This window comes from Oryx dammah, unplaced genomic scaffold (genome assembly GCF_014754425.2).
Source record: "Oryx dammah isolate SB20612 unplaced genomic scaffold, SCBI_Odam_1.1 HiC_scaffold_20, whole genome shotgun sequence".
NCBI classification, from domain to species: Eukaryota; Metazoa; Chordata; class Mammalia; order Artiodactyla; family Bovidae; genus Oryx; species Oryx dammah.
The window spans coordinates 30,237,041-30,261,278 of NW_024070204.1; the positions used below are offsets into that span (position 1 = coordinate 30,237,041).

General features: G+C 35.2%; 1 protein-coding gene across 3 annotated transcripts in view; it reads right to left on the bottom strand.

Annotated features, from left to right (window-relative positions):
• The window catches only part of ZFR (zinc finger RNA binding protein), an 84,389-nt gene that overhangs the window by 23,161 nt on the left and 36,990 nt on the right, over window positions 1-24,238 (bottom strand). For all 3 annotated transcript variants that reach the window (XR_005724758.1, XM_040262285.1, XM_040262284.1), the window contains 10 exons: window positions 21,547-21,794; window positions 18,605-18,796; window positions 17,815-18,106; window positions 14,075-14,268; window positions 12,293-12,412; window positions 11,047-11,192; window positions 7,457-7,619; window positions 6,185-6,390; window positions 5,347-5,497; window positions 2,867-3,008 (listed from right to left, as the gene is read on the bottom strand). Coding sequence is in view for 2 of the 3 variants with exons in the window: in XM_040262285.1 (XP_040118219.1) it covers window positions 2,867-3,008; window positions 5,347-5,497; window positions 6,185-6,390; window positions 7,457-7,619; window positions 11,047-11,192; window positions 12,293-12,412; window positions 14,075-14,268; window positions 17,815-18,106; window positions 18,605-18,796; window positions 21,547-21,794 (1,854 nt within the window). In the remaining variant the exon portion in view is untranslated. The remainder of the gene's footprint in view (window positions 1-2,866; window positions 3,009-5,346; window positions 5,498-6,184; window positions 6,391-7,456; window positions 7,620-11,046; window positions 11,193-12,292; window positions 12,413-14,074; window positions 14,269-17,814; window positions 18,107-18,604; window positions 18,797-21,546; window positions 21,795-24,238) is intronic.

Below are 24,238 nucleotides of genomic sequence, written 5' to 3' on the forward strand. Positions count from 1 at the left end.
AATAGGTGATAATGTGCAATCTCTAAAGTTTCTGATTTTAATGTTAATTCATGTTTTAATTTCCTCCAATGTAAGAAAAGTTTTCTTTTTGCACACAAACATTTGTAACTTCGGAAATTTAAATTAATGATACAATTTCAAAGATGCCAAGACACCTATTGCAATTTAAAAACAAATTAAGAGCTATAAGTAGGAAACTTCTGTCAAATTTAGAGTGTGGATTTTTGCACCCATTCTATATTTCAAGTGGATTAACCCCTTAGATATATTGTACTAAAATCATACTTGCTTCCTAATACCCAGTTAACAAAACAAAAATTTATTTAAAAAAAAAGCAAATTCTTACCCTACAAGAGGTATTTTATGAATTTTAAGGGGTTAATCACCAGTTAGAAGACACGCTGTGTCCACACTATTTTATGATTAAAAGTTAATGGGAATATATTAATTTAAATTAACATGGTTATGTAAAATATATAATCCACCCAACAATTTAAAAACTAGTGTGAACACTGCTCAATTCTAGAAGAGACAAAGACAAAACAAACAGAACAGCCACACAAAGGACAATAAATGCCAGACTCTGCATCCAATATCCCTCTTTAAATCAAATGGCAAGTGTGACACTGAGCTTTTGAAAACCTTGGTCAAAAATCCTTCCGATGTCTTGGCAGCAACCCCTGACAGGAATCAATTCCCTCTGCTAGAAGGCTTTGGACCGGGCCTGATAAGCTAAAGGTGGAAAAAAACACACACAATACTTGACTTGCTACAGAAGAGATGCTGTAGCAAGGGTTAGAACATTTGAACATTTTAAGCTTCACGTCAATTAAAGGTTTACTTAATGTTTAACTGTCAAACACAGTACTGTAAAATAGATCTGTCATGTGTTTAACAGTTATTTGGGAAATTTAATCATATCCTTTAAATAATTTTTGGTATTAAACAGGACCATTATGCATTTAAGAGCCTACCACAACTATGTGCAAGTCACCAGTCTCACGGTTTACAAGTACTCTTCCGGCAAAGCCTTCCTTACCCTTGGACTAACTCCCCAAAGCAAGCTAGAGGCTTTAAATGATTTTAAGACACAGAGCATTCAGAGCTGCAGTGAGAGAGAATACATACCGTTATTCTGCAGCAATCTTCATAATGAGGCTAAAGACATGGTTTACTGCAGTTATCTGCAGCAAGGAACACTATCAATGTTTCTACACTTTTTGCACATCCAACTTTTCAGCTCAGTGTCTTGAAGAAAATCTTTCAATTTTGGACTGATCATTTCTTTTACCGTAATACTTATGAAATTCAGAACAATAATTCTAACTCAAGTCTGGGTCAGACAAAAGTATAATTTTGTTTCCTTTAGAAGGGATAGGTTATTAAAGATGACTACAAATATGATAATTATTAATACTGCACAAATTTAAGTAAACCTAAATATAACTGGACAAAATGTGCTCTGAAATAAAGTTAAGTGGTTCTATGAGTATAATTTCATACTAAATACAGTAACTTTTATCTATAACATAATCAAAGATTTCCTTTTCAAATCCTAAGAGTCATATGCTGCATCCCAATTGATTAGATTGACTCAGGAACTGTTTTTCCAGCAATATCCATAGCGAGACCTTGAGTGGAAATTCATGCTCATATAAAAGAACCTTCACAAAAAACCCACTTATTTTTAAGATAAAAGCTTATACAACGTACAAGTCCTGATATGTGGTATATCTATATTATGTATGCAAAGTTAGGCAAGTCTCTTAATGATAGCATTTTTAGTAAAAATGTTGTTTTCCTGGGTTGTGTAAAGCCCAGTGCCTTAAAAACAAAACAAAACAAAACAAAAAAAAAACCACACCTGCTTTGCTGTAAGAAAACAAATTTAAATGGATAGTAATTGAGAGCCTACTCATGCTATTTTAGACAAATTAATTTTAAGTATTCTTTTCTCCTCTATCTGTATCACAAAGAAATATTAGTGTAGACAATATAACTACATATTCAACCAATTAAGATGTACAAAAACAACATGAAAGGAAACAAAGTAAATTTTATCTGACCCATAAAACAACAGAACCAACATACCGCAGACACTGACCATGCTTTTTGGCTTAAAAGCTTTTGAAGCTTTGAAAATGTTATAGGACAGTCCCTAAAGCAACATTGCTGGCACCAGCAGGATTTCACAGTCTGCAATTGTAAAGTACGTTAAAAACCCCTAATTGTGCTATAACTCATTAACTACGCCTACCATCATTTATTTTTCAAATCTCTGGTAGAAAAGCGGGGGTCAGATGCCCAAATCTAAGTGCATTAGGATGCTCTGCATTTATGAAAGCGCTCCAAACCAAAGAGCAACCTCAGAGAACCAGAAATATTTACCTCAGGACAAGCCAAATCCATCATTACATATATAACAATGTCTCTTAAACTGTTATGAGTATTCAACCAATTTTACTTATGAAACTCCCTTGTCTTTTTTAAAGACAAGAACAAGGACTTAAGAGAAGTTGAATTTGTGGCCCTTTACTAGCAATAGTTAATTTTTCATAAGTCAACTATGCTTATGACTAAGAATAATTTAAACTTTTTCCAGAAATCTGAGGTTAGCAAGAAAAGAAAAAAAAATCAAGAAAATGAATACTATGAGTGTTTTATATAAAAGTACATTACTAAAAACACACTAATAAAAGATCTGGGAAATAATCTTAAGCAAAACTAGTTGCTATGTAAGTCAAATCTATCAGATTCATATGTAATGCCAGCATGTTGCCTTCTAGGGCTTAATGCCATCTTAAAGAGTAGGTAAATGGGAAAAAAAGAAGTTAATAAAAAGTAGAATGTTTAATGGCTTTCCAACCTCCTTCCCTCATGTTCTCTTCTCGAATAATTGGAGATGTCAGGGTGATAGTGACTTGCATTTTGGGTTCCACACATGAGTTCAAAATTATTGCCGCTTCAGAAACAGCACATTTTATGTCATACTTCTCAGGACTTATAACCTATATAATGAAGAGTACAAGAAATTAGCTGGCCCTCTTACATTATACAATGAAGAGTACAAGAAATTAGCTGGCCCTCTTACATTATCAAACAAAGCATTTTCATTATGGCTCTTTCACTTTCTCACACTACTTTAACCATTTTGTAAGGACTAGATCATATACTATTTCCCTCTAAGCCTTGCAAAACAAGCAAATTATAATCTCTCGCTCCTTTTTCCTTTTAGAATTCTTTGTTGAACTAATATTTACCCTTATTTGTATCATATGAGTCATCTGTATGTGTGTATGCACCTTTTAGATGATGAATTTTTGGATGAAAGAAACACTGCTATAGTTATTACCATACCTTCCTAAAATAGCATCCAGGTAGCTAGTATTTGAGACTAAAATAGATACCTGAAACTAACAGGAGCTGTAATTCAACCATACCCAGTGCACCTTGTCTGTGAAATCAACAGATCTACATTTTAAATCAGGGAGCAGAAAGTTTTGCTCAACAGAAAAAAAACCAACAACAACAAGATTCACTGCAGTTTAGTATACATGTAATATGCTTCAGTATAGTATACATGAACAAAGGAAGACTCTAGAAATTACATGGAGTGTTCCTAGTATAGTATCTAAGTTCACTGGAAGGACTGAGGCTGAAGCTCCAATAGTTCGGCCACTTGATGTGAAGATCCAACTCATTGGAAAAGACCCTGATGCTGGGAAAGACCGAGGGGAGGAGAAGGGGCAACAGAGGATGAGAGGTTGGATGGCATCATATTCAACGGATATGAGTTGGAGCAAACTTCAGGAGACAGTGATGGACAGGGAAGCGGGGTGTTCTGTAGTCCATGGGGTCGCAGAGTCGGACATGACTTAGCGACTGTACAGCAACAATAATCTAGGTTCAAATCCTAGCTCTGCTACTTTACTAATGATGTGAAGTTGGGCAAATATTTAACTCCCCTATACCCGTTTTTATAAAATGGGAACAGTACAATTTATCTAACCTGTAAGACGGTGAGAAGAATGAATGAATTAACTACACAAAGAATTGAAAACAGTGCCTGGCACACAGTATCATGTAGACGTTAACTACAATAGTGATGATGATAATTCTATCTCTTCTGCTTATCCACTGTACAAGTACAGATTGATTTGGAAACTGTATTTTGTTTTTGGGCTTCCCTGATGGCTCAGATGGTAAAGAATGTGCTGTAAATAATTAGCTTAACTACTGATTTGTTCAGTTAGAATATAACATTTTCTCCTTTGTAGTTTTACAAAACATAACAATTTAAGATTTTTTTTTTTGCAAATTACATACTTTTTTCTAAGTCCTCAAACTTCTTTTCCTCCCTTTCACTGCCCTAGCAGCCTCAAGGAAGGGTAACAAGTAGACACACAATGACAATTCTCCTGGCTCCTATGCTTAAAAAGACTCATCCACAATTTAAAAAAACCTCACATCTGCAACAATGGTAACAGACAGCAAACAATAAGTGCCAGAGTCATCAGAGCTCAAGTTTAATGGCATGCTTCACTCTCCATTTTGGTATCAGCTGGTTTGCTGTGGTCAGGTACTATTTATTCTAACATTACTGTACAACACATACTACCAATGAAATGCCAATTCTTGAATTTCAAATACCTAATAAGTTTTATACTTAAATTATTCAAGGAACCTTTGTTTTAAATTCCAGTCTGTGATTCTGACAAGATACTATAATAAAAATTTTTTTAATTCAAACTTTAGAAGTTTTGTTTTTGTAGGACCAAAAAGGGATATTCTATTAATTGAATTTGCCACAACTTCCTGGATGGAGACAGCAACAAGTCATTGTTACCATTATAACATGTACAAAATGGAAAGTAATCATAATAAAGCTGGGAAAATTCAAATCAGAAAGTCTCTATTTTAGTTACTATATTAAAAACATGTGTTCAACTAAATAGGCAAGAAGTTCATGAATTCTAAAACTTTAAGCTTACTATACATACATGGGCTTTGTTTAAAAAAAAAAAAAAATCAAAAAATGAAAATTTTCCCTGAACAACTGTCTCCTCTCTTATGATTCAGATCTTGGAAAAAGAATAGGAAGAGGACATGTGCTGCAGCTTTACATTTTAAAATAAATTAGCAAGATGGCTTCATGTTGAAGAGAAGCACCATAAAACCTAAAAAACAAAGTAGAAAACTGTGCTATGAATTTGTACAATCAAGCAATTTGGAAAGTCAAGCCAAAACTTTAAAGGCTGGCTTAGGTTTAAGCTGAAGCACAGTTAGTCCTGCCAAAAACTTCTGAACTAGACAAGGGGTAAAAATGAACATTTCCATAATACTTACAGCAAGCTGCTTGGGTAGGTTTTCTGCAATACGGCTTAATAATGTCTTTGAAGGTTTCTCTGAGCACAGCAAAACAAGGTTGACATTTCTGTCTCCTCGGAGAAGTAATCCTTTCGCCAATACTCCTACTCGCAAAACTCCTTTTAAAGCTCTGTGGTGAAATCAAGTTATATTATGACATTTCCCTTCTTAACCACAACCATGATAATCTCTCAACACACAGTAGTAAATGAAATAATTTTTACATCATTAAAATTTGCATCAACTATAGTATAAGAACATTTAATATTTTTAGAAATACCCTTTATTTAGATAAGAAATATGAAAAAATAAATCAAGAACTAAGTTCTCAGGAACAGCTGAAAAGCAAAGGACATTAATGCTTTTCTGTCTCATAAATTAGAATAACAAAAGTCATGTTTAATATACACAGATATAAAGATGTTGCTAAAGTTTGAGCTTATTCATGCTTATGGGTCAATGTGTTAAAGATAAAATAAGCTGTTAAAAGAAAGAATGAACATGGAACAGATGCAACAAATGAATAAACACTGAATAGCTGAATGCAACTGGAAAACTACAATGCTGCTTTGAAAACAGATTTGAAATAGTTTTATATAAGTTTAAATACAATGAGTAAATTACAAGGTTGGAGATTGTATGAAATTATTTTTCATTTCAGCAGAAAGCAGCTGAATACATTTAAAATCTAACACAAGCATAACACATGTAGACTACCAGAGACTTTTTAGTCTTTGTAACTTTTATTTCAAGTATAAGGTAAGTCTACATAAGGAAAATCAAAACTATACAAAAGTAAAAAACTCGGCAAACACACCTGTCTTTACCTCCCTCTTTCTTATCATCTCCCTCTTTGCTCTTGCTCTTCTCGTGTTCAGACAAGCTGTCTGAAACAAGTTTTAAAGCACGTTCAGTGATAGAAACAATTTTCTGAACTGCCTGTAATTCCTCTTCAGTTGGATAAATGGTAGCATGCTTTGTCATTACGTAACGGTCATCAGATGAGTCAGGACGACGTAAGGGCTGGAGATTGGGGGGAAAAAAGGTAACTCCATTAAAAAAATGTTTCCCAAGCAAAAGTAAACTGCTATTTTTCAACTACACATACGCTTGTTGCATTTTTCAATAAGAAAGCCAGTTATACAGAATGTCCATTTAAAGCTATCTTCTCCTTTTTTCCCCATTTTGGTAAAAACAAAAATGTAAACTGTAGAAAGGTACAGTATTGAAAGTAAGTATGTATGTTATACACTCAAAACAAGTTATAATACATACCATCTAAAGTTATGAAAATATATTTTATACAACTTTAAAACCAGTTCTCAAACGTTCTGCTTTTAACAAAACAGATTTTACAAATGCTTATTCTATGGAAAGACAAATAAGAATAGGTTAAAGAGCAGGAATTTAGACTGTTTTCTTCTAAGTGCTCTCTGGAAAACCAGTACAAAGAAAAAAAAAATCTTGTTTTCTATAGTCTGAACTTATACGAAATGCTCCTCATAAGCCAGCTATCTTTTATCTAGCTTCTACAGAACGCAGACTCTCAAGATGCACCTCTTTCCTACAGTTCTAATACATCTACCGTGTGTTATCTCCAACCATTTACCTACCCCTTATGTGTTAGTTGCTCAGTTGTGTCCAATTCTGTGACCCCATGGACTCTACCTACCCCTTATCATGCACTTAAATTTAGAAGTAGTGGTAGGTTTTGAATGCTAAAGATTTGAAAAAAGGACTCTAAACCATACATAATGGGAAGACAGAAATAATTCTGAAGCCAAAGCAACAGCCTTCAAAATTAGTTGTTCTTGATAATCTAAAGAACAAAGGTAAAAAAAACCTCTTAAGATCTGCTCCCTTAGTTTATACTGAAAATAAGAAAGATTCATGGAAATTCTACAAAGTCCTTATACATAAGTACACGAGTTGAGAAAGTATAATAAAACGAGAGAAAATTCTAAATCAGATGAAAAACATTGAGATTTGGATATTATTAAGTCTAAAAATTAGCTCTTCAAACTGTTATTTTCTGATGCTGAACCAGTCTTACACTTTCACTGTCTATGTAAACAGGGTGGACACTCACTGCAGGCCCCTGTGGCTGAGGAGGCATGCCTGGTCGGACTCCCAGAAGGCCTAGTGGGCCCGGGGGACCATGAGGATAGCCTCCGTCAGGCATTCGGCGGCGATCATCCCAATGATGCTGTTCTTCCTCCATTCTTCTCCAGTACATGTCCTCTTCATAACGTCTGAAACATAAAGAATGATACTGTAAGCCACTTCGAAAAATACACCCCCAGAATTTACATCAATAATGATATAGAAAGCAATAAAAAACCCCAATCAGTCTAGCTAACACCTTTCTTTCCCCCTCTGTATCAGATTACATTTGCTTTCATCAATTAGTGAATGAAAGTGAATCCCAGTGAACAGATGAGAAAACAAAGATAAAAGCAAAACAAAATTTCACAGTCTGAAGACAGAGTTGAAAAAACAAGCACCAGAAACCTCACAGTTCATTCCAACCTCTTCCTCTTGACAGTAGAGATTGTAAACTTAAACGCCTACCTCATGTGGCCAGACTAATAAAGTGTGTGAGTGAAAGACCCAAAGCATACATTCAGGTATTTTCCTCATGTCTTCAAAGAAATGTGCTCTCTATTTTTTTTGTAAGAGAGAACTTCTTAAGACAAGCTTTAATTTCCTCATCTGATACAGAGAGAGACAAAGACATTTTTTTCTACAATGAGGAAAAACAACAGGGATAAATGGCAACTCACATCCCATTTCACTTTTGGGGACATGCTAAGGATGATGGGAAGTATGGTAAAGAAGGAAAACACATGCTCTGGCTAGAGACAAGAGGGCCGCACAGCTATTAACTACTGTCACAAGGGAATACCAGATGGTTACCCCAAGGTCAATCAGGACTTTTGTGAAATCTCATGGTCTTTAAATGTTGATTCATGTTGGTGTCCAAAAAAATATTATGAGCACCAAATAAAACACCCATGGGCTGAACTTGGTGGGCAGTTAGCGTGTAGCCTCTGTTTTAATAGTCAACATTTTTGGAATCTAATTTTTCACCATATGACTCTCTCCCTCTCAGTTCTATCTTTGCCTTCAGCTTCAAACTAGGATACCAATAATACCCTAGGCAGTTGTGTCTTTATAGCAAATTTTTGTTAACAATGAATTTTTACTAGACAAATTCACTTAATACAAAACGTAAGAAAGAAGTATGCTTTCTCAAGTAGTACTGTAGAAACCATTAATTTCTTCAGGTCAGGAATAAGCAGTGCTTTCTGGGTCATCCAATTTAGGACAGATAGAATCATACTTCTAATTTTATTCAGGTCATGAGAGAAAATGAATAATAACAGCTTGAAGGCCCTGGAAAACCATGTTCATTCTAGTTTTGAATATTCTATTATTAGTAATGATGTTTAGGTTACATAAGGGCATATTTAAATATTGACTGTTTACCAATTCATACTTGGTAAACATAGTATACTATAGTGCCTAACACACTATATGCTACTTCCTGGCATACAGTAAGTCCTTAATAAATATTTGATATAGCAGTAAAACTTGAAGTAACTATAGAGAAAAACTGCCAGTGCATTACAAAGGCAGAAATTTCATAAGAACAAAGTTAAATTTAAATACATAAAAAAAGAAAACATGATAAATAAATAACAGTAAAGATTATTTAAAGATAACATGTTAATGGGTTAATAGCTATAAGAAGTGTCTGTACAAATCTGTTAACAGGTAAGTTAACAAATGAATAGGCAATTCACCACAAAAGAAATTTAAGTGATTAAGCATGAAATAAAAATTTAATTTGCCAGTAATACAAAGCTGAAATAAAACTGGCTTCATGTTTCTATTTCTCACAGGCAGATATTTTAATAAATTATAGGAGCAGCCCTCAAAGTGTGGTCTGGGTAGTCTAAGTAGTCCTTGAGACACCTTCAGGGGGATTCATGACATCAAAGTTACTCTCAAAATAATATTTGCTTTCTCTATTCTCTTTATGAGTCTACAGTGGAGTTATCCAGAGGCAAAATGTGTTATCACAACCTGTTGAGCACAGAAGCAGGAGAATGAGGCTGCCTTAAGCTAGACATTAAAGAGATCTGCAAAAATGTAAAACAATATCATTATTTCTGGAGGAGAAACAATTATTTATAGTTAGCATATTATATTTACCATTATCATATTAATAAATACATATGATTTAATATTATAATTATTAATATTTAACTATATTTAAACAGTTATATAAAAATAAGTTCATACATACTGAAACTTCTCAGTTTTCCTTTCTAATACAATGTTGACAGCCTATAACCCACATACACAAAAACTCTTCAGTCTTCAATAATTATTGAGTTATTATAATATTGTAAAATAATTAACCTCCAATTAAAATAAATTTATATTAAAAAATAATTATTGAGTTATAAAAGGTCCTGAGACCAAAAAGTTTGAGGATCACTACGTTAAACTATCTAGTACAGGCAAAAGTACAGGTATCTGTCAACATTTTTGCTTCTGGGATTTGATTAGTGTCAACTGATAGTGATTTATGCAATAATACTGCCTCAAGGTTGGTCAATGTAACAATAGGGAAATACTACAAAAAACTCTAAATATCTAAAATTATATGAAACGGGTTATAAATAAAATTTTACATCTGCACAAAAAAGTATTACATACCCATGGAAAATAATTTTAGCTTACTTACAAGTTGGTATGTAAATGAAAAAAAGTGGGTTATAAAAACTTGTACACAAACACTTATGGCAGCAGTATTCATAACCCAAAAGTGGAAATAACACAAATGTCCATCAACTGATAAACAGATAAAATGTGACACATTTATGTAATGAAATATTATGCATGCATAAAAAATAAAGTACTGATATATGCAATAACATGCATGAAACTTGAAAACATCATGCTAAGTGAAAAGTAGCCAGACACAAAAGTCAATATGTTTTATGATTCCATTTATGTGAAATCTCCAGTACAGGCAATCTACTAAGATGAAGTTTATTAGTGGTTGCCCAGGAGTAGAGGGAGGAGTTGGTGGGGAAATAGGTACTGATTGCTAAATGGGTTTGTGGTTTCTTTTGTAGTCATAAAAATGTTCTAAAACTGACTGTGCTGGTAACTGCACAACTCTGTGAATAAAACCAATGAATTGTGCCACTTAAAGATATGTCAGTTATATCAATAAAACTAAACATTTCTGTATCTACTGAACATATTTTCTCACTTATCCTTTCCTGTAGCCTCTAAAGTTTTTAAAATAAACCCTACACATTATTAATGTCTAGAATCTACTCAATCTTATACTTGGGATATTTTGCTTGTTTTAAATTGAGGCATTTATTTATGATATTAAACTATTTATGTATTTAAATATATAAAAGATATTATTTACAAAATAAGTCCTAATACCAAGGACATGGTCAAATATTAGAATAGCCAGTAACTTAACTTAATGCATTTCTTTCCTAGACCTAGTGTCTCCCTCACAAGTGAAAACTAAAAATATTTCAAATAAATCTGGATTGCTCTGAATGGGAGTCACATACTCAGAACAGCTAAGTTTCTTAGAAAGTCTACACCACCTATCATGGTACTAAAAGTTAAAAATATTACCTCATTTCCATTCTCCAGCGTTCCTCCTCTTCTCTTCTTCGCCAGTACTCCTCTTTCTGCATTTGCTTTCTCATTTTCTCTTCTTGAATCTTTCTTGCTCTAATACTGGGCTTTACTTCTACTTGCAAATCTGGATTTACTTTTTTCTGTTAACATAGATAAGATGTTTGAAAAACCAAAAATCCTTCCAACAATCTACACATATCTTAAATCATACAATCCCACATATTCTTTCATCATAGAGGCTTTTATTTGCAAATCTATTATAAGAGTAAATGTAGTAAAATAAGTTGAATCAGAGAAAAACTCAAAATACATTCATAAACATTCTTTCTTACTTCCCACCCCCAAAATTCTTGGTTCTTCAAGTTTAGTATGCAAAAAGTACTTAATTTACTGTTAACCAATAAAAGAAATCCTTAGGAGACTGATGGGTATTTAGTATTCCTTTGTTTGTAAATAAATGATTCTAGATATCTGAGTGTGGGGTTAAAAACTTTTTTTCATATAGAAGTATTACTGCCCATTAATGAATTATTTTTAATCTCCACCATTTCTGTGTTTAGAAAACATGAATCTAGTGCCTAAGTCCAACCTAATTAAAAACTTTACATTTTTTAAAGTATTTAGATTTAACTTATTACTTGGAAGTGTTTTCAATGAAGAATTCCTCATCTCAGAATTCACTTTAATAGAAATTCTGCCAAGATAAAGGAAATTGGAGACCTGACATTTCTTTCAAACACTTCCTTTGAAGCAACTATTTTTACATGATTACTTGATCCAAGTAATGTCAGTTTTATTTTGATACTAGAAATAATGAAATATGACTACACTGCTTTTTCTTAAGTATAACAAAAGTGATAGGTACTCAGTTGTGTCCAATTCTGTGACCCCAAGGACTGTAGCCCATGAGGCTCCTCTGTCCATGGAATTCTTTGGCAAGAACAATGGAGTAGGCTGCCATGCCCTTCTCCAGGCAATTTTTCAGACCCAGGGATCGAACTTGGGTCTCCTGCATTGTAGGCAGATTCTTTACCATCTGAGGCACCAGGGAAAGCCCTAAGTATAACAAACTAATCAATAAAAATTAAACATCTGACTCTCTAAGTGAGACATGACATGCCAATCTGAGAGTGGGAGTTCATGGACTTAGTGAGTTATATTTAGATGCTTTATTTTTGCATCAAGAATGTTCCAAGCCATATAAAAAGAGAAAGAGAAAAATAGCTGAAATTTTCCTCACTTTATATTGAAGTCTGTGTCTTCGCCCTTTTAAATGCATCTCCTTAGCATTGGGATCATTAAAGCTGCACTCGCATAATTTGCAATGGAATCTAATCACTTTTCCTTCATCATTTCGTACCTTGATGTTGGGGGAAAAAAAAAGTCAAGAAATCACAACAGGAATGTCACAGGTCAAGATTTCAATTATAAACGCATCTCATGAGTTGTAAATAACTTTCAGAATTTGTAGTCAGAAAAGCAGGGAGGGCCAATGTCTATACTTTTTAAAGAGGATAATCTACAGAAATGAATAGGGTTAGAATTTTTAACTGTACAATGCAAGATGTGTTACTATGTATTTGGCTCTTATAGTTAAACTTCCTCTACGTGTAAACATTTAGATTTTAATGCAACAGACACCTTCAATTATTGAAAAAATATTTATTGAATACCTGCTCCTGCCAGGTACTGTTCTTGGAAATGGAGCTAAAGATGATCAAAGGCATTATTCTCATTTATTTCTACAAAGCCCAAGACTTTATACATGTACAACTTTATTGAAAACCAATGTGGATTTTTTCTAACTGCACAACCAGTTAGGAAGACAAGTAGACTAGAATGTTATTAAAAGTTATTAAGACTTCAGCAAGTTTTAACGATTGGCTCTAAATACAATGCTCTGAAGTTAAGATTACTTAACCAGTATTATTGGTGATTAAGTATTCTGGCCAGATGTTCTGGCTGTACTTTTTTCTTGAGACAACCAAATCTTACTAACAGCTAAAGGTTTATTATTTATTTAAAAGTTTATTAACCTTTAATTTTTTTTTCTTTTTTTGCCTTACCATGCTGGCATTGTGGAATCTTAGTTCCCTGACCAGGGATGAAACCCATGCACAATGAAGTAGAAGCAAGAAGCCCTAACCACTGAACTGCCAGGAAATTCCCAAGACCTATAACTTTAAATTAAAACTGCATGTGAATAACTTATAAACTACACAGCCTAGTTTTCCATCTTGTAAACAAAGAATTCAATAAGTAATTTTTCTTGATGGAAAAGGATGAAGGAACAAATAAGTATTTGTCAAAAATCTACCATATGCTAGGCACTGTGCTTAGGTACTTTATTTGATCTAAGCTTCACATCTTCACTGAGAGATACCCAAATTTTACAGATGTAGACACTGAAATTTAGAGACCTTGTTCTGTTCAACTGTTCTATAATACAGCAAAAGCAGAACAGGGCTACACCACTGTATGTTCGTCTCTCCACTAACAGCAAATATCTATTAAGTCCCTTCTGGACTTCCTTATCCTCCATTTACTAAGTTATTTTGTAAAACAGGAATAGTTTTCTAATCAGCTTGAGAAATCAAATAAAAAGTCATCTGTTAAATCAGCAATCTAAATTTTACACACAAAACTGTTCAGAAAGAAATATTTGCTGTCTTTGTCATTTCTGCTCACATTTTGTTTTTACTTTTTATGTTCAGCACAGTAGAAGGGTTATGTTAAAAGAAGGCCTGACAAATAAACAGAAAGTTACTTCACATACTACAGTGATGGTGTCAGCAGGGAAAGAAAAGTTAACAAAAAAAATTGTGATGTCACTTAGGCAAGCTCAAAGGGCAGGCTTAAAAAAAAACAACACAAAACCTTCAACAAAGATCCCTTCAATATCCCTTTATAAGTAATCTAAACCTAAAATATAACTGAATTTTACATGTAAAGCACACTTGTGACAAAGTGACACACGTCTTTCCTATCTAATCTCACAACAGGAGTATTCTCAAATCAATACCTCCTCCACATAATCATGGCCCACTGGCTGTACATCGCTCTGCAAAGCAGCAAGAGACGCAGGTGTGACTGGTTCTGACACTGTGTCTGGCTTTACTTCTGGAATTGGTACAGAAGTGACAGGAGTGTTTTTAACACATTCAGTTCCTTTTAAGTCTTCTGTTTTATTTCCTGTTGACTGCAGCTTATTACCACCTAGAACATAAAAGAATTAGAGTAATTTTAATTTTCTTCTTGTATAATGTATGAACTGATACAAGATCTCTAGATAAAGTTCTGATCTTTCCTACCAACAAACTCCTGATTGACATACAATAGATCAGAATTTTGAAGAACCACAGAAACCATTTGGCTTTTTTATGCTATTAATGAAATACATGTCTCAATCTCCCCATTCTCTCTCTACTAATATTCAATGGTCCTCTCTGTACTCACCATGGCTCTTATAATATCAAGTACCTAAAAAGTAAAGAGCAAGTACCTGAAATGGTAGTGTCTAAGCCTAAATCACTGCAGATGGTGACTGCAGCCATGAAATTAAAAGACACTTACTCCTGGAAGGAAAGTTATGACCAATCTAGATAGCATATTAAAAAGCAGAGACATTACTTTGCCAACAAAGGTCCATCTAGTCAAGGCTATGGGTTTTCCAGTGGTCATGTATGGATGTGAGAGTTGAACTGTGAAGAAAGCTGAGCGCTAAAGAATTGATGCTTTTGAACCGTGGTGTTGGAGAAGACTCGAGAGTCCCTTGGACTGCAAAGAGGTCCAACCAGTCCATTCTAAAGGAGATCAGTCCTGGATGATGCTGAAGCTGAAACTCTAATACTTTGGCCACCTCATGCAAAGAGTTGACTCATTGGAAAAGACCCTGATGCTGGGAGGGATTAGGGGCAAGAGGAGAAGGGGACGACAGAGGATGAGATGGCTGGATAGCATCACCGACTTGATGGACATGAGTCTGAGTGAACTCCGGGAGTTGGTGATGGACAGGGAGGCCTGGCGTGCTGCTATTCATGCGGTCGCAAAGAATGAGACAGTGTGGCTGTCTTTGAGGTGTCAATAATTTAAGGTCAGGTATGGATGTGAGAGTTGGACTATAAAGAAAGCTGAGCACCAAAGAACTGATGCTTTTGAACTGTGGTGTTGGAGAAGACTCTTGAGAGTCCCTCGGACTGCAAGGAGATCCAACCAGTCCATCCTAAAGGAGGTCAGTCCTGGGTGTTCACTGGAAGCACTGATGTTGAAGCTGAAACTCCAATACTTCGGCTACCTGATACGAAGAACTGACTCATTTGAAAAGACCCTGATGCTGGGAAAGATTGAGGGCAGGAGGAGAAGGGGACGACAGAGGATAAGATGGTTGGATGGCATCACCGACTCAATGGACATGGGTTTGGGTGGACTCCGGGAGTTGGTGATGGACAGGGAGGCCTGGCATGCTGCAGTTCATGAGGCTGCAAAGAGTCAGACACGACTGAGCAACTGAACTGACTGCCACGTTATTATAGCACAATGTGTTAATAGAGTATTTTGGGAACGTAAATGAAAGGAGCCATCATCCTTTAACCTGATTCAGTTAAGAATAGCTTCAGCAAGTGTGACACCAGGGCTGGGCTTAAGTGTGCTAAGTATGAACTGGTCAGGCAGAAAAAAAAAAGAATTATATCTAAACAGAAAGAAAAGTATGCACACGCAAGACACAAAAACATGGAGTTAAAAAGACTATGGTAACAGAATTGAAAGAGACACGTGTACCTCAACGTTCATTGCAGCACTGTTCACAATAGCTAGGACATGGAAGCAACTTAGGTGTCCATCGGCAGACGAATGGATAAGAAAGCTGTGGTATATATACACAATGGAGTATTACTCAGCTATTAAAAAGAACACATCTGAATTCGTTCTAATGAGGTGGATGAAAGTGGAGCCCATTATGCAGAGTGAAGTACGTCAGAAAGAAAAACACCAATACAGCATATTAACGCATATATATGGAATTCAGAAAGATGCTAATGATGACCGTATATGCGAGACAGCAAAAGAGACACAGATATAAAGAACAGACTTTTGGACTCTGTGGGAGAAAGAGAGGGTTGGGATGATTTGCGAGAACAGCACTGAAACAAGTATATTACCATATGTGAAATAGATCACCAGTCCAAGTTTGATGCATGAAACAGGGCACTCAAAGCTGGTACATTGGGACAACCCTGAGGGAAGGGATGGGATGGGGAGGAAGGTGGGAGGGGGAGTTCAGGATGGGGGACACATGTACACCCATGGCTGATTCATGTCAATGTATGGGAAAAACCACCACAATAGTGTAAAGTAATTAGCCTCCAATTAAAATAAACAAATAATAATAATAAAAAAGACTGGTAAATTAAAAAAAGACTTGGTAATTCAATAGGACTTATCACCGAGGTACAGGGCTTCCCTGGTGGCTCAGATGGTAAAGAATCTGCCTGCAATGCAGGAGGCCTGGGTTTGATCCCTGGGTTGGGAAGATCCACTGGAGGAGGGAATGGCAACCTACTCCAGTATTCTTGCCTGGAGAATCCCATGGACAGAGGAGCCTGGCAGGCTACAGTCCATGAAGTCACAAAGAGTCCGACACTACTAAGTGACTTAAGCACAGCACTGAGGTAGAGGTAATGATATCTGAGGTAGGGGTTAATTTGTGAAAGGACCTGGATGACATCATTAAGGAATACAGACATTTTTCTTATATGCAAGGGGAAGGCCACAGAAAATTTTTAAATGGGAAACTAACACAATTTGATAAATATTTTTTTACAAAATAACTCTGACAAAAGTGTTGCAGAAACTGGATGCAATAAGAGACAAAGCTCTGAGGAAGCAGCTTTGAAGGCCTAAAAACAAAACAGAAGCTATGAAGAGAAAAAGACACTTTTTGGAGAATATTGTAGTGACAGAAACAAAAGATTAGAAACAACTGAAAGAGGCAACAAGTAAGAAAAAATGTCAGTGGAGTTTTTCATGTGAAAAAGCAGCAGTTTTATGAGATTAGTTCACAGTACTCTTGTGATGAGATAAAATGTTAGAAACAGACACTAACAGGCATCAACAGAACCATACAGATAATAACCAGGAAATACCTAAAATATGGTTCTAGAACTCAGGTGGGCATTCTGAATTTGCCCAAACAATTTTAAAGGTACTGCAGACACAATATGTATACTCATGAATACTAAGTGAGTGAGATGAGAGAATCAGAATCTTAGCAATACTACCAGCTAATGAACATGAGAGCCAGAGAACCAATAAAGATATCTGAGGAAGGAGTCAGTGCACCCAAAATAGAGAGAGAGACATAACTAAAGCTTTAAGGTATAGCAGTCAACTGTTTCAAATGTTAGAGAGGTCAACAGGATGAAACAGAAAACTGGCCATTCAATGTGGCAAGTAGGTTTTTGGTGATTTCAGAAAAGGGTAGAGTTGAAATACTATAAGAGACTGAGGACTGGATAGGAAGTAGAGAAAGTAAGAATTACGTTAGCAGTCTGAGGAACAGTAAAATAAATACATATATATTTTTAAGTCTATGGCTGAAGAAAATGGAACTGAAAAAATTTCAAGAAAAAAAAATACAGATATGTAATTAAATAAGGTCCCAGAAAAGAAGACAACTGTGTAAGTAGAAGAGCTAGTCCTGGGGTGGAGGAGAAATACCACTTTAACAAGAGTTAGAAGGAACACAAAATCTTCAGTACTTGCCAACAAAGTTTATTTTGGGTGTAGATGTTTTCTTGGCAGCCATATTTGCAGGCACTGCTGATACTTTAGTGTTGGCTGTGCTATTAAGAGAAGAGTTTCCTGTAGCTGTAAGACCTTTCACTGAAGAAGTTGCAATTGATGAAGTATTCACAGTACAATTGCTTGCTGCAATGCTTGAAGGAGAGGCAGTTGGCTTTGAAGCAGATACAGCTGTTGAAGAAGTAGCTTGGCTAACAACGTTTGGTTCTGTTGAAGGAATGGGTTTACCAAGTTTTGTGTGTAATTTAACCACCTACAAAATAAAAGCATATTTATCTGTCAGAAAACTCAGAGAATGTAGATTTTTTTTAAAAAAGTTTGCCTAAAAGACCCTATAAAATGAAAATCTTAACCATATTTTTCTTTGTTGTATTTTTTTCTCTTATACACTTTTAAATAAAAACTCATTACTTTCAAAACAATCTGTGTGAAACAGATTTGGATACATATTACATCTACCACTTGGTGAGGAAATGACTTGGCCACATGCATACCAACCTATACTTAAGCGCAACTACATGATTCAATTTCAGTTGGTAGGAAAAGACCGAGTTCAATTTTAAGAAGGATCACCAGTCTTTTCTTCCTTAAGCAATGACTGTTTGATGTCACCTTTATATATACATTAGGCATGTAATACCCTCAAAAATTTTCAAATTTTGAAGCCTCCTTTACTTTATCCCCAACCCCACCAAAAATGGAAAAGAAAAGAGAGTTAAGACATAAGGGTGTGTGGGAAAAAAACACCTACTTTCTGATGCTTAGCACCACGAATGTGGGCAGCATATGCATCTGCTCCTGTACAAGACACATCGCAGAGCTCACAACGTAGCTGATTTTGAGTCCCACGAGTAGAGTTGTTGCTGCTGCTGGTATTCTGTGAGGCTTTCAATGCAGCTTCTTTTTTTTTATGTTTCTGCCCTTCTAAATGTTCTTTATAAGTCTGTCTCAAACAAAAAGAATAATTTTGCTTCACTACTTTTCTATCTACATTATTTGCAATGATTCATTCCAATCTCTAATACTCATTAAAATCTCAGCACTACACCATTTTAAAAGCAAATGAACAGGAGCATGTGGCTTCCCTACATACATGATGTATTTGTGGTTCTCTGTACCTTGTTTACCAAGAACATACTTACCTAACACTTTAATTAACAAAGTACTTTCATACATAGCCAAAATATCAATATAAGGTAACTGCTCTCAGTTTCAAAGAATTTATATCTTTTAGTGCTTATGTATAATGTTGGGTAGAGACTAATAAGAGCGATCATTCCAAAGAAATTATTTAATTACAGGATTATGAGGAGGCAGGAAAAATATATCTGCCACATGAGAAGAAAAAACACTGTTACTACATGGTAACAAGACTCTTTATAAACAGGTATGATTACTTATAAAACTGGCTTAGAAGTCAGTTGCATCTGAGAAAACTCAAGAATGCATTTTCACAATCTGTGTTAGAATCCATTCCACCCTGAACGAAAGTCTATTTAAAGCATTTAACTGTCAGAATTGTATCCCTTTTGAAGGAAAAATAACATTATTGTAATACTAGCCACCAAAATAGTGCAAGTATATATTAAAAATTGTCTTCAATATCAGTGATTGAGGAAGGCAGTTTTATAAAAATGAGAGGTCAATAAGGACCTTGAGTGGGGCCAGTTTATTATTTCCTGTATTATTTTTTAAAATTTTATACACACATATGATGAGCATAAAATTGCATAGATAGCATAGAATCTCAGACTGAATGGGACTTTAGAGGTTACCTAAAATGATTTTTTAAGTTTGAAACAAGAAAATCCTTTCTCAAAATGAAATCTTATGCACAAGTAAGGAAAGTTACTGTATTTCAAACAACAAGAGGAAGACCTAAGCCATCTGATTCTCTTCTCACCATCTGCAGGAGCCTAAAGTGGCTTCGTCATGCAGTGTGAACCTCAATTATTTAGGGACAACTGCCTATTACAGAAGTGAGGAAACAAAGGCCCAGACAATTGACTTAGTCTCCAACTTGCCCAAGGCCACAAGTTAAGTCGTAGACATAGGACTGAAACAATAGCCCCTCATACTGGAACCAACTTAGTCTCCTTTCTTATATCTACACTAGTCTCTTAACTCACCATCTCATTCACACAGTATTTTTCTCCATAGGTTCATTAACCGCTTAAGGCACTGCCCCTGACTTAACAGAGGTACTCTTGGCCTGTTCTTGTGTAACCATCCAGCTCCCCCAAATCAATGGTCAGCCTTGCATATATAGGCTGATTCTAAATGCTATTAACTTATCACCCTAGAGCTATGTGCTATGCTTTTATATGTTACCACACAGTCAAGTCTCTTAACATTTGTAATTGCCACCACATCATCATTCACCCTAAACAGTCATATACTGAGTAGGATACACTCCTCAATACTAAAGCCAACATTCTTGTTCCCCTTCATGTTTAGTCCTGGGTTGCTGCAAACATTCCCCATGTCTCCTCTTCCCCAAGCATGTTATCACAATGAAACTGTTTTCTATCAAACTTAAAATAGAAAACAAAAAGGTCTTATCTTAACAGCCACATATATTAAACTAGTGTCTAATTTGGTGTAACTCAGAGAATGCTGATAATTGAAAATAACTCACAAATTCTATACTGAAAAGCAGACAGAACTGATCTAGTAAATTTAAAAGAATGTACACAGGCTGGGAAAGGGTGATAGATGATGTAACTGGAAGAAACTACTAAAAACTCAAAATCTGATCTTTTCAAATACTATGCCTTTTGCCTGCCAAACTGCTTACCAAGTTTTTATATAAACACTACACACTCTTAAAGATATTAACAAGTAAAGTTGGGAAGGGAGTTGAACTCACTAGATTTTATAAACAGATCCTTCCCTAAATCACTTATTTCATGTTTAGCAACAGGAAGAAAACAATAACAAAAAACAACAACAAAAAAAAGCAGAATAAGGAATAAAGGTTCTGGCATGCTTCTTTGGTTGCTTTCCTACAGCTTTCTTATTCCCAAAGTCCCTACAGCCTCATGGAGGAAATAAGTATATAGAAGCAAGTAACATCCTATAAAGCATATACAAAAGTCTCATGAAAAATGTTATCCTAAAATTATAGATTATTAAAACAGCTTAAGGATTTTTAATACTAGAGAAAGGCAACTTCTGCTATTTATATCTGACAAAGTCTTCTCATCTCATCATCCTTTTTCGACTACAAAATTCTACTCATACACTCAATATAGACCTTGAAGAACTAAGAAAATCAATATCCAACTGTCTTAAGTTTAAGAATTTTGCATAAAAGGCTTAAAAAGTTTAAGTCATAAATGCCAAAAAAGAAATAAAAATTCAATCTTACTCCAAAATCCCAACTAATCTGAATATAAATTAAAAGTTTTATTTAAAGAGCAAAGTATCCTTCCTAAAGAAAAGCTCAATTTGTCCACCTTTTAATAACATTCATAATTATTTTTACTGTATTTTTCTTAGAATTCTTGTATGTCAATACAAAAACCTTTAAAAAAAATGGTCATTTGATGAAATATGTACATGTTAACTAAAAGCTAGCAGGAGAGAAAAATGTCAACTTTCTTTGTAGGCATAAGAATTATAATAATCAGTCATACTTAACTATCAAGGACAACCACTCAAGATTTAAGGTGAAGCATACAACATACGTACCTGTGGTCCAGCACAGCTGATCTTACAGACATCACAATAGTGAATCTGGGGTGGTTTGGGAGGCTGTTTTGGTTTCAGTTGTTTATTTTGGAATGGTGCTTTTTTAGTGAAGGTGGTCCCTGTCCAGGCAGCTGTTGCAGCAGCTGCTGCTGCCGCCGCCGCTGCCTGCTTCTGTTGCTGCTGCTGCTGTTGGTAGTAGGAGGATGCAGCTGAATACACTGCTGCTTCATAACCTGAATAAGATGTACCTTGCAAATAAAATCAAACAAAGATTATGTTACATACCTGTAAAAGGCCAAGAAAAATGATGGGATTTAGGGAATTTAATCCCAATAAGTTCTGCTTAAAAAGACAGGTTACATGTGCATATTTATGAATAAATTGTATCTCACAAAACCTAAGAAAAATGTTACTTATCCTTCTTTTAATGTAAGTCAACCAACCAAGTATTTACACAATACATGCCAAGTGTTAGGATAAGATTTGGTCACTGCTTTCAAGAAGGCTTATAGTACTACTGCTGGAAGGCTGTGATAGAAGGTCTGATGAACTTATGTGGTTATGGAACTGTTATATAGTATTTTCCCCAAGCAGAATTCCCCTGAATACAATTAAGAAAGTGCTGGTTCGAGGAAAAGTCTGAACTAGAATACAGAAAGGAAAAAAAGTCATGAAAGTAAGACTATACGTGCTTGGTGGTTTAGAGGATAAAAGATATGAAAGAGGAAATTACACAAAGATGACACCAAGATTTTGAATCCCAGTGACTGACTGAAGGGGTTGCACAGTCAATAAAAGTAAGGAGCTGACAGAAACTGGTCTGGAGAGGTAAGGTGACTAAAGCTTGGCAAAAGTCTGTAATATGGAGTTGGAGTTCTGATGAATATCAGGACAACAAAAGACAAGATTTGAAATAAAGAACCAAAGACATTGGTTCTCATCTTCCAAAAGGTGAAAAAGCACTGAATTTTCTGGTTAAATGTATCAATTTTATCCTTCCATTGTTCAAAGTCTTTGATGAATAAGCATATTAAGCTAGCTACATATATTATATATATAAGCTGTTTATGTGCAGTAATTTATAGATTAAAAAATCTATAAAAGCTTTACATGTGACAAAGTTGCCGATTTTATTTATAACACTATGTTAAAACTGGAAAACTTACTGTTTCTTAAACTAAGATCCCTGGAAATCTGTTGGACTCCCTAATTGTCATCCTTTCCCTTGAAGAGGAAATGAGTGGGTCAAAAGTTAAGGCTCAAGAGAGAGATTCCTAGTTGCTATGACATCATAGAAAAACTACTTAAGGAAAACTGAACTTTTTGATTTTTCAAATGCAAACTGCTATAATGAGGAGTAAAGATTTATGACCCACTCACTTTAATATATTTTACACAGGGAAGAAAACACGAATTGGAAAGGTGAAGGTTAAGATGCATGGGAAATCAGAATCGTAAGATTCTGAAGTATTTATTAATAAAAAATTTCCAAATGACTAGTTGTGTGCAAGAACTGTAAACATGCTACTTAAAATGCAGCTTCATGAATTATGTATCGAGAAAATAAAAAGGAGGATATGATCAGCAGCATCCTACAATGCTGGATGATCAGAAGTTCTAGGCTCTGGGTTTTTTTCTGGCCATGCTGCATGGCTTACAGGATCTTAGTTCTGACTGGGGACTGAACCTGGGCCTATAGCAATGAAACGGTCAGGTACTAATCACTGGACCATCAGGGAATTCCCTAGGTTTTTTGAAAATTGAGAATCCATACTACAAGAGGCAGTATTCCAGGCATAGTGATATCTCAGAACAGAACTATAGGTAGGTATATAAAGTACATATTACTATATGTATATAGTTTACAGATGAGAAAACTGAGGCTGTGGCTCAGATCATGAACTCCTTATTGCCAAAATTCAGACTTAAATTGAAGAAAGTGGGGAAAACCAGACCATTCACTAATGTCACTAGACCATTCAGGTATGATGTAAATCAACCCCCTTATGACTATACAGTGGAAGTGAGAAACAGATTTAAGGGACTAGATCTGATAGATAGAGTGCCTGATGAACTATGGACAGAGGTTCATGACATTGCACAGGAGACAGGAATCAAGACTATCCCTAAGAAAAAGAAATGCAAAAAAGCAAAATGGCTGTCTGAGGCCTTACAAATAGCTGTGAAAAGAAGCGAAGTGAAAAGCAAAGGAGAAAAGAAAAGATATACTTATTTGAATGTAGAGTTCCAAAGATTAGCAAGGAGAGATAAGAAAGTCTTCCTCAGTGATCTGTGCAAAGAAATAGAGGAAAACAATAGAATGGGAGAGACTAGAGATCTCTTCAAGAAAATTAGAGATACCAAGGGAACATTTCATGCAAAGATGGCTCAATAAAGGACAGAAATGGCATGGACCTAACAGAAACAGAGGATATTAAGAAGAGGTGGCAAATATACACAGAAGAGCTGTACAAAAAGATCTTCACGACTCAGATAATCATGATGGTGTGATCACTCACACTCACCTAGAGCCAGACATCCTGGAGTTTGAAGTCAAGTGGGCCTTAGGAAGCATCACTACGAACAAAGCTAGTGGAGGTGATGCAATTCCAGCTGAGCTATTTCAAATCCTAAAAGATGATGCTGTGAAAGTGCTGCACTCAATATGCCAGCAAATTTGGGAAACTCAGCA